The following is a 12,332-nucleotide window of genomic DNA, read 5'->3' as shown; positions in this document are numbered from 1 at the left end:
GCCGTCTCCAGCCATTATTAGCCTCAAAGTGGGTTCCTCGTCACCGAATTTTAATTAAGTCTAGCTTTTAGACTCGGAAAAAACAAGAAACAACACATTCGAGCTTTGAGACTCGGAAGCAGAAGAAATGAGATGGTGTAAGTTTGAAACTCGAAAAATGAAAAAATAACAGAGTCGAAATTTGAAACTCGGAATCACAGACTAACTTCTATAATGAACTTTTGTAACCACTTAAAGAAACTGTTGATTATTTGTCAACGGCAAAACAACAGAACTCAACAAAGGTCATGCGCATTGGCGTGGAAACCATTAGGTGACACATAGCCTTAATTTCGACGTATTAATAATCCTTTTCCTCTAAGAACATTCTTTGATAATATTTTAATTATTTCAGGCGAGACTTCCTGAGTTAACTAGGATGGCACCGTTTGTAACTTTAGGTAAACATTGATACCTCTCATTAAACAAACAACAAAAAGTACCGAGTAAGATCTACAATGAACAAAAAGATGACCAGTTACATGATTCAACACAACAATAATTGGCTACTTTTGCTTCGTTACAACTCCCAACATCAGTTCTCACTTGTTATTTTATCGTTTTTGCTAAAACAACGTTGTAACGAATTTATTATTATGTATTTATTTTTAATATGAACATTGTTTGGATTGAATTTGTATTTAGAAATAGGCGTGACTTGTATTATCAGATATGTGTTGCGCATAACGAATTTGTGATATATTTATTTTGATGTCAACATTTGTTTCGAATAAGTTTATATTTGATGGTGTGTTTACCTTACCGTGTTAGTTACGTATGGCGAAACTCCCGCCAATTCTTCAAGATTATAGAACATTCGTGAATAAAGAATCAATTTCCGTAATCGCGATATCGGAAATTTCTAGAAAGTGTGATAGCGCCTATAAAAAGGCATCGCGCCCAAAATCAACAAACAACAGACAACACAAGAGAGACAGGTCTACTCTGAAATTATTATAACCGTGTAAGCTATAAACTGTGATTGTGCTAACCCTATCAACAGGAAAATATACGACATTTGACCAGGAATAGTTTTAAATTTCGAACGTCAGTGAATTCCCATCAAATGTTAATATCTTCCCAAGAATATTACTACTTTTTCAACGGGCATTAGTGATTTTGTGAAAATATTACCTTACCTCAACGGTCCAGCAATTCAGTGCCTGACAAAGCTAGCTAGTTTCCCGCCAATTATTGTACGGACACCTTGCTGGATATCAAGGAGACTCTGAACTAGAAAGACGATTTTAGGCTATTTGTAAGTTATTGAAATTTCTGTCTATAAAACTTTGTTTGTAATAATTAATGGTTGCTACTGTAGTTTATAGTGTTGTATATATGTATTAAAGCTTATATGTGTCAAAACCAAAAATGGTGTGAATCAATCTTGTTGGCAAATAGCGTAAATTAAATAAAATACCGGCGTATTTCTAAACCTAAATCCAATGTACGTCTCAACTATTTAAAGTTAAACTATTTAACGCGGCCTTGGATTATTTCAAATTCTCAAAACGTAACAACATCTATATTAGCAGATGTTTCACCGTTTCTTTCTTAGATACAACATTCAACGAGAATATTAAACTGATATTTCATTATTTCTTTGTTACGGCATCCAACATGAATATTTACCTGATGCTTCACTTTTTATTAGCTACAAAATCCAAATATTACACTGATCGAAAGAAGCATCAGGTTGATATTCATGATGGATGCTGTAGCAAAGAATAGCAATCTGATGCTTCTTTGCTACAAAATCTAACATGAATATTCAACCAATGTTTCAGTCAACTAGTTCTAAAATACAAAATGAAAGATGCATTGGAAGTGAAAACAACAACTAAATCAAACAGAATATTTATGTATAAGTTTCTAAGATACTGTTACGTCTCTGGTCGTTAGTTAATTTTCCGTAAAAATTATTTCCGAAGAAACTTTAGCGATATAAGTCATTTTTTAAATAAAACTGGTTTATTCTTTCTGAATACAACTTTGCAATACACTTAATTTCCACAGTCACGCTATAACAAACGCTATAATTCACAACGGACGACTCCCGTGCTCGACTCAATCGTCAGTCTCTATCTCTGTCTACAGTTCAATTACATTGTTGCCGTCTGTTCTTGGCGGTCTTATATACAAGAATACCGTACATCTAGTAAACACTCGAGACTTCAGGAAGGGACATGAATTTTCTAGAAGTTCATTACGTGTTACTAGCGTCACGTGACTTCCGCTGTCGTAACAATACCAAATGAAGAACGTCCACTCAGACAAACCAACCATAAGTAACTATAACAATTCATCTATCAATTTTTCGCTAGATTTATAGAAAATGTATTAATAGAAACGCCAATTGAAGGATAACTTTGAATGTTTACGTTATTTATAGTTAAGCCCCCTTGTGGCACAGCGGTATGTCTGCGGACTTACAACGCTAGAATCCGGGTTTCGATACCCGTGGTGGGTAGAGCACAGATAGCCCATTGTATAGCTTTGTGCTTAATTACAAACAAACAAACAAATTTATAGTTAAATAGGAGGTCTTACCGAATCACTTTCTAGCTACAAGATATAAAGTTTAATAGCAAGATTTACAGGTCTAGATTTTATCTACGAGACATAGATATTAATAGCAAGGTTCACTTTGTTAAGTAATGTAAACTAGTCAATACTACTTTGTTTTATGTACATTTGAGATAGTTGGTCAATAATACTTTGCTACGTAATGTACTGTTACGATAACTAGTCATTATTACTTTGTTACATACCGTTATGCTAAAATAAATAGCTAATATGGCTTTTTTACATAATGCACTGTTATGATAACTAGCTAATATTACTTTCTTATATATAAGATACTGTTAAGACAACTATTCAGAATTGGTTTGTTAGATAATGCACTGTTATGATCAGTTAAAATTACCGTTATGATAGCTTGTTAATATTGTTTTGTTACATAATGCACCGTTATGATAACTAGTCAATTATGAATTGTTACATAATGCACGCGAAAAGCTACACTAGGGCTATCTGCACCAGCCGTCCCTAATTTACCAGTGTAAGAGTAGAGGGAAGGCAGCTAGTCATCACCACCCACCGCCATCTCTTGGGCTACTTTTTTTACCATTGAATAGTGGGGTTGACCGTCACATTATAACGCCCCCTACGTCTGAAAGGGCGAGCGTGTTTGGTGGGACGGGGGTTCGAACTCGCGACCCTCAGAGTGCTAGTCGAACGTCGTAACCACTTGGCCATTGCGGGCAAACTTTTACAATTACTAATTAGCTAATATTACTGTATTGCATATAAGGAGTGATAATTCTTAATATTTAATAGAACTTACGTGTCACAACTGATAGTTATCTAATGTACTGTTACGACAGCGGAGGTCACGTGACGCTAGTAACACGCCACGTGCTTCTAGAACGTTCATGAAGCGTCGGGAGACTACTAGGAATGGGGTAGTCTTGTATATATAAGACCGGCCAAGGAACAATGTAATGTAATGTGTAATTGAACTGCGGACAGAGTATTGTTGAGTTGAGCACGTGAGACGTTCGTTGTGAATTATAGCGTTTGTTATAGCGCCACTGTGGAAATTAAGTATATTGCAAAGTTGTATTCAGAAAGAATGAACCAGTTTTATTTAAGAAAGGACTTGTGTCGCTAAAGTTTCGTCGGAACGAAATTTACGGAAAATTAACTAACGAACGGAGACGCAACAGTACTGTTGCGTAAACTAGTTGATATTACTTTGTTACATAATGTACTATTATGATAACTAGTTAATGTTACTTTGTTATAGAATCTACTGTTATGGCAATTAGTGAATATTACTTTGTTATAGAATGTACTGTTATGACAATTAGTGAATATTACTTTGTTACTTAGTTTACTGTTATGACAAGTAGTTAATCTAATTTGTTACGTAATGCACTGCTGTGATAACTATTAGTTATTAATTAATCACGGAACACACTGTTATCACACGTAAGTTCTATTAACTGTTATGAATTTATCACGCCTTGTTTCTTAGACTTATCCAATTTATTGAGATTATTACTGATTAGAGGAATTTTCTTTTGGCTTTTTATTTTGTATTATGCTTTAATTTTGTTATTGAAATGCTACGTATCTTAACTTTTATTTTTATTTTCTTAATTAGATTAAGATTTCCGAAACATGTCTCTATTCCCTTCATTATTAAAAAACAGATATGGCCCTTGGACCTTAAAACTTTCAGAGCTTTATAAAAACTTAATTTGAAATTAAATCGAAAAATACTACGTTTAGAATTTCTTAAAGAATGTAAAAGGAATAACTTGTGTCGTAATTCCGTACAAGGTTTCTAATAAAAGGTCAAGGTAAAAGTTCAGAGATAAAGCTTGTGAGTTGATTATATATTATTTATTTTTTAAACTTTATAACAACTTTTCGACCACTCGTATGGTCATCATCAGGTAAACTGTCGGTTAAGGTGTTTTTCACAATACCGTTCTGCCCAGGTCAGGTTTCTTAATATAGAAATTTTCTCTAAAAAGCATTTGAAAACTAGAGTTTTTATAGCATTGATTTTCGGTGTATTTAGGTATACTTGAAACTGAGGTTGGATTTGTTGATTTCATTCATTTAGCGCAGTACGCAGAAGTTCAGAGTAATAAACATTTTTGTAGAATTAGAATAGTTCAACTTCAGAAAGTAAACAGATTAAAAAACAACTAGAACTTGAAGATAGTCTTTTGAGAACCCCCTCTAAAGTAATATATATTTTACCTAACTTATGTTTGCCAAAACTGAAAGTTATTATAACCTGTCAATATTACTTTTTTTTACTTAATTTACTATGAAGATAGCTGCAATATATAAATACTGACATAAGAAAATAACACATATTTTGACAGACAAAAATGAATTACAAAATAACAACCTTCCTGACATAAGCAACTGATAGTTATATAATTTATTTCATCAAACGTTCATATGTAGAAAGCAATACTAAGTTAGGAATTACACAATTGCCATTAAAATATTCATTTTCTAGCTAACAATAATGTTTATTTCATCAAATGTTTATACGTTGAAAGTTATACTGAGTTAAAAATTACACAAATGCCATTTAAAATATCCATTTGCTAGTTAACAATAATGTTTAGTTGATCAAATATAGGAGAATATGAACGAGTTTTAAGACCTTATACTGAGGTTTTAGCTACCGGGATATGTTGATTATGTTAGATAACTTTTGAGTAAACTCCGGATGACCGACTTTCTTGCTGCAAGCACTGTTTACCTGTCAGTAAAAAAATAACGTGGCTAATTTATCTGCCTCTTAGGCACAAGTCACCTAAACGCATCATCGATTTGGGCCCTCTCTGAGAAACATAAACTCAAACCATTGTTATTTGCAATGGGGTAGCTATATGGGGTATAACTGCCTTCATCGAAACCGAAAGGTAAAACGGAAACTTTGTTTATTACTAAATTTAAAGCAAATTTTGAAGACTAAATGGAAAACGATTAATGTTTAAATATATATTTTAGAATTCTCACTTTTTTGTGGAAGTAACGATATTATACGTTAACTTATTCTTTGAATTGTATAGAGTATCAAATAGGCATATAACGAAAAGTAATATATTTTTATATAAAGCACAATTAGGACATTTTAAAAAGTGAAATCTCTAATGAATCTGTAGTGTTTTGAAGTGTTTTTTTAAAATTTAATTTCTAAAGAATAACGAGGTAAAAAGACCACTGATATTAAAAAATAAATACAGTAATAATACTAAGATATTAAATAAAACTGAATAATTTCTAGGTTAGTGTTAGGTTTCTAAAGATTGGGATTCTTTCTGTAGAAATAATACTCCAAACTGTGATCTGGAGGCGTAGTCAAATCAAACATCTTTCGATAAATATTGAAGTAATTTTGTAGCATAGGCTTAAACGTTCAGATCAGTGAAATGTTTGACGGCTAAAGTAAGCTGAAAATAAATATGAATGTTCTTGTTAAAAGTATTTGAATTCAATATTTCCCAGAATAAGAGGTTAAAGAAAGTTTGTTTCAAAAATTTCTGCAAAGCTACACAAGGGCTACTTGCGCATAGCCGTCCCTAATTTTGAGCTGATGGATTAGGGGGAAAGCAGCTAGAGAAAGGAACCTACCGCAAATTCTAGAATTATTTTTGTCTGATCGAATAGTGGGATTTGTATAACGCGTTTTCATAATAATGGGTCGCGAACGAGCAGTCTTTGGTTTCACAATCCGGCGCAATAATCACTAGGCCACGATTCCCCCAATTTAATAAAGAGCTCGGTAAATAAAGAATTAGAAATTTTGTTTGTAAAAGTTATAAGGTTATTTAAAATTCGTAGTATTCCTCCTATTCTTACATTCACTATCGTTATTTTTTAAGCTGGCATGATAGAAATAGATGTTATCGGTAGAAACAAAGCTAACATGTGTGGATGTTATTAAATACGTTATGAGACCTACCCACAAAAACCAGATATGTAGGAAGAAGAAGACGAAAGAACCATTTGAAGTGCGGCATTCCCCTCTTGGCCCTCTGTGCAGGACCACGCTGATCCACTGGCGCTTTCAACTAACAAACAGCCGGCTTATTTTCTCCGGTACGTTATCCGAGAGCGCCGAATAACATTACGAGTGTTCTACGACTGCGCGAGGTCATTTCTGTCCCATGATACCTAGCGGCACACACACTGAATTTTATGTTGCCTTGCATCCTATTGAAATTCAAGTGACAATTTTTAAGTGCCATACACACTTCCCTTTTGTATTTTGTCTGTGGTTAGTTTTTTGGTAATTACGAACGTGTCGCGAGTCAAACGTTCAATTTATATCACCCACATTGCCTGAAGAATTAGTACATTTAAAAAGGCAGACTAAATTTTTTTTATATCATAACAAGGTAATTTGTTTTACAATCGTGAAAACTATCAGTTATCTTAAACTATTGCGACATCTATATGAATACTCTTATATTCTATTATTTAGTTTCCGAAACTACCGCCTGGGGTATTTGTTTGGCGGGCGAATTCAAATTATGCTTTACAGTTTAATCGGGCAACTTACCACGTGCCCTGCGCTACAGCGCCACACAACGATAAGTATTTGCGGTGACTACTGTGGAGAACGAGTCCGACTCAGGATGCGATGTGCGAGCTACGCAGCAATCTCCAGCATTCTTGGCTAGACAGAGGACTGACTAGCACGTAGCGGTTGTAGATCCACCCATCCGACTATTTCGTAAAGAAAGACTTATAAAAGCAAGAATTATAATGATAGGAGTATTGGAATGACCTTGAGCCGGGGATAACAGAGTGGATATTGAGCAATCAAACAGAGCATTGATTACGTGGGGAAAACTTGTCAATGTTACTCAGTCCACATCATGTCTAGTCAGTACCACTTCCTGCTGCTGCTTACCTCGTGTTGTTGGAGTTTTGTGCATGAAGTTAAAGCTAAAGGTAAGGACTCGTTCTAAATATTAAACTTTCCTATTCATAAGCTATTAATTAATAAAATAACAGTTTCGTCCTAGTTTATAATATCAATGGTTTGGTTGCTGTTAAATACAAAATTATACAATGGCCTCTCTGTGCTCTGCCCAATACAGGTATCGAAACGTGATTTTTAGCGTCGTAAACCTTCAGACTTGCCACGGGAGCCATTATGGGGGGTATTATATTAATGATAATTGATCGAGTGTTAGTGTAAACTAATACAGACCATTACTAAGTATTACAGTTCTACTTCATAAAGTGAACAAAGCCTTTACTCATGGGGTTACAAAACTGGGTGTCACGGACCACAAGGGATGCAGGAAAGTGTCAGGGAAGCCTTAAGTAAAATATCAGATACAAAATACTGTTAAGATACTCAGTATCTATAGGTTCATTGGGTGGGGGCCTCACTCAGGACGTAGAATTTGCTGGGTGGTGTCTTGTGCTGAGAAAGTTTGGGAACTCATGTTTTACCGCTACTTTATCAAAACGCTTGTTTTCTAACATTTTTACAGTTACTATATCGAAATGCTTGTTCCTCAGCATTTCACAGTTATTGTACTAAATTCCTTGTCTTCCAACGCTTTGCAGTTATTGTAAGGAAATATTTGTTTTCGAGCATTTTACAATTACTGTATCTATATGCTTGTTCTCCAAAGTTTTACAGTTACTGTATGGAGATTCTTCTTTTCCAAATACTGTATCGAAATGTATGTTTCCTAATGTTATACATTACTAACATTACTATATCAAAATACTCGTTATACAACTTTTTACACAAAGTTATTGTATGGAAATTATTGTTTTTACACTTACTGTACTGAAATTCTTGTTTTTTACTGATTCAAAATGCTTGTTTTGCAATGTTTTATAGTTTGAAATTCGTATTTTCCAACATTTTACAGTTCTTTTGCAAATTCGACTACAAACTGTAACAGTCGATGCTTCTTTTCAACCTCTTAGTTTCTGCCAAGTCAGCGGGCTATTTTAAGGTGGATGATCTCTTGGATATTTCTGTCGTAAACTGTTTCTCAAACACTGCCAAAAATCTATACTTTAAATAAAAACATATTTACTTGGAAGTGCCTATGATGAAGAAATAGGTCAGATTGTACAGCGTTTTCGTTAGATATCGATTGAATGTACAGCCTCAACATCTCGAGAGAAATTTTTTTCGTTTAATTTTTTTAGAAATGCCAGAAAAGAGGTCACTCAGACATCTTTCGAAGTCTGAGGGTTTATGTAGGAGGCTCAAATATAAGCCAGTAAGCACCTCACTTGTTTTTAGTTATCGATGGAGAATTATCCGCTTTTTTCCAAACCAACGGAATATTTTTCTCTGATTATGCATGAAATCTCAACTTCAGACTCTAAATGGGCAAGTATAAGACTACCATGGGAAAGCATAACCACCAGCCCAAAGACGACAAGACCAGCTCATCCAGAAATTCCATTACATGGCTAGTTGCTCACGTTAATGTATTTCGGCATCACTTAGCCTCATACACAAATTGATTTTGTAATGAACTCCAACATAAATGGTAGATATGGAGGATAGCAGTGGCATAAAGACGTAAAGTAAAGAATCAAAAATAAACTTACTAACTCATCTAGAACATTTGATTTTAATTTTATTTCCGTAAGTGTCTTCCGCTTGTGGTACTAAAAGAGTTGGTTCTGTTTTTCCATCAAATAAGATATCCGAAGTATAAGAACTAAAATGAAGATACACGCATGTACAACTTGTACATTATCAACATAAAATGATCGCTTACAAGATTTAAGCAATGAATTTCAGATTTAATATTGCACAAAACCGGAAGTAGAAAAGGAGTTAGTTGCTTTTTATAATCTTTGGATTTAAAAGGGAACATATCTGGCAATCTACAATATTGTTGTGAAGATAGACAAATGTAATTCCCATGCTGGTTTATTAAAATGTCAACTAAAATTTGTTTTCGAAACAATCAAAACCTTAAAAATGAGTAGAATAACTAAAATATCGAATACAACCAGATTACATAACTGAGGTAAACTTACTAATATTTAGAATATAACCAGATTACATAACTGAGGTAAACTTACTAATATTTAGAATATAACCAGATTACATAACTGAGGTAAACTTACTAATATTGAGAATATAACCAGATTACATAACTAAGGTAAATGTACTAAAAACTTTGAACGGAACCAGATTACCTAACTGAGGCAAACGCACTAATATTTTCGATATATCCTCATTACATGATTAAGGTAGGCCTACATTATTTTGAATAGAACCAGAATGCAATACATAGGTAACTTATAACCAGGTTATATAAACGTAGTATTTAATTCCATTTTAATTCGATTTTATTGTAACAGTTAAGATATTTTCTTTAGTTTTATGAACTAGTTTTAGTGCATTTGGAATAACATTTTTAAATACTTCAATTTTTAAAGTATTTAGTGTTTGGTAATCATTTCCCTAACGCATGACACTTTCTCTGTAAAGCTACATCATTTCCCTAACGCATGACACTTTCTCAGTACTGATGTAAAGCTACATCATTTCCCTAACGCACGACACTTTCTCAGTAGTGATGTAAAGCTACATCATTTCCCTAACGCACGACAGTTTCTCAGTACTGATGTAAAGCTACATCATTTCCCTAACGCTCGACACTTTCTCAGTACTGATGTAAAGCTACGCCATTTTCCAAACCCACAATACTTTTTCATTCTCTAGTTACCACCCTGCAGTGTGTATGCAAACACCAGCATAGATTTATCTCAAAGAGACGGCATAGAGTTCAAGAAGAGTGAACTTAGCAATGCTGTTTTCATTATGAGTTTGTCACTTGTTGCCGTGTGAATGGTGAGAAAACAAGAGGAAATACGCAGTTCTTTAATGGTAAAACTGTTTGTTTGGCAGTTTTTTCTTCACTGTATAATAATTGTGAGCTGTTGCCATGGTCACGATAAGAGAAACCCTCTAGATTCCACTTAGCGTAGGTTATGGGTTTTTGAATTCTCTAAGTTGTAAAATGTGTATTCCAAATTTTATAAAAAAAAACTATAGATAGTTAGAAAGATAGGTAACTAGATATTTAGCTAAGAAAGATTAAGACAGCTGACATTATAAATTCACTGCCTGGAATATTTATATATTTTAAAATTTGTGATATAAAACCTATGATGGATGAGTAAATGAAACCAAGGTCAAATGAATACAAGCTCGAGAAACATTCGCTTTTGTTCTTTATGCTTCTCCTAAAAGTTAGCTGTGACTCTTTGGAAGACGTGTGGAAATAATGTTTGTTTGGAAGGTGTTGTGGAATAAACGCAAGTTTAAAAATGGGAGTGAAATAAATGGCTTTGGAAGTACTATGGGATAAGGGCATTTTAGAAGTTATTTTGGGATAAATACCTCTTGGAAAGTTTGGTGGAATAATTTCTTGATAAGAAAGTGTTGTGGAATCAATGCCTTTTGAAAGGTGAAGGGTAAATGCCTCATACTAGGTGTAAAGTAAATACTGCTTGAAAGGTTTTGTAGAATAAATGTCACTTAAAATGTATTATGAAATAAATTTCTCTCGAAAGATGTTGTGAATAAATGCCTCTTGGGAGGTGTGGGGTAAATATTTATTGGAAGATGTTGTAAATATCTCTTGGGATGTGTGGAGTAAATACTTATTTGAAGATGCTGTAAATGCCTCTTGGGATGTGTGGAGTAAATACTTATTTGAAGATGCTGTAAATGCCTCTTGGTATGTGTGGAGTAAATACTTATTGGAAGATGTTGTAAATGCCTCTTGGGAGGTATGGAGTAAATACTTATTGGAATGTATAAGAATATATGCTTTTCAGGAGACTCACACTTGTATATGAAAATAAATTTCTCTCGAAAGATGTTGTGATTAAAGGCTTCTTAGAAGGTGTGGAGTAAATACTTATTGGAAGATGTTGTAAATGCCTCTTGGGAGGTGTGGAGTAAATAAATATTGGAATGTATGAGAATGCATGCTTTTCAGGAGACGCACACTTGTACATTAAAAGAAATTTATACCAAAGCATCAACATCTTTTAGGCAATATATTTTAGTGACAAACAAACAATCGACAAATGTAATATGGACAACAATCTTACAAGTACAATGTACCGTATTTGAAGCTACTTATAACTGAAATAAATCCTATTTAGTATCGCTACAAAATCATAAGGCCTCCTAAGTAATTAAGATGGATATCCTCATGAATGTCAGTACATTGCTAAGTTATGATTAGAAGAGAACAGATAATATTACGAAACCATTAAAATAACCAAAGAAAAATATGTTGCTGCTGCTACATATGACAAAATCATGGTATTAGTTAATAAACAAAAACGTACTTTCACTATGAGAATACCTAAATAACTAGCCTAGAAAAACAATAGTATTATCGTTAAACACGAAATAAGAACTTGCTTTAATTTTCAGAGTTTAGATAAGAATATGTATTAGCTTCATTATAAGATACAATAGGATTTACAAATCACTTCTGTGGATGATATTGTAGTATATGCTAGGTTTTAACAAATTATTCGTAAAGAAAATTATAATAATAATATACACAAGGATTTAACAAACTACTTATATAATATGATTATAATATACACCAGGTTTAAACTAACTACTATAATGGGTGTTGTTATAAGATACATCACATCCCAATTAACTAATAATATTGGTGATACTATAAAATACACAAGGTTTCATTAAACTATTTGTATAGGTGTTA

General features: G+C 33.4%; 1 protein-coding gene across 1 annotated transcript in view; it reads right to left on the bottom strand.

Annotated features, from left to right (window-relative positions):
• The window catches only part of LOC111089764, a 44,865-nt gene extending 38,238 nt beyond the window's left edge, over window positions 1–6,627 (bottom strand). Inside the window, exon 1 of the mRNA XM_022402807.1 lies at window positions 6,539–6,627. Coding sequence (XP_022258515.1) covers window positions 6,539–6,596 — 58 coding nt within the window. The 5' untranslated portion in view covers window positions 6,597–6,627. The remainder of the gene's footprint in view (window positions 1–6,538) is intronic.
• Window positions 6,628–12,332: the final 5,705 nt, after the last annotated feature.

This window comes from Limulus polyphemus, unplaced genomic scaffold (genome assembly GCF_000517525.1).
Source record: "Limulus polyphemus unplaced genomic scaffold, Limulus_polyphemus-2.1.2 Scaffold128, whole genome shotgun sequence".
Lineage (NCBI taxonomy): Eukaryota > Metazoa > Arthropoda > Merostomata > Xiphosura > Limulidae > Limulus > Limulus polyphemus.
Note: the sequence above shows the minus strand (reverse complement) of the source record. Positions and strands in the feature narration are given on the sequence as shown.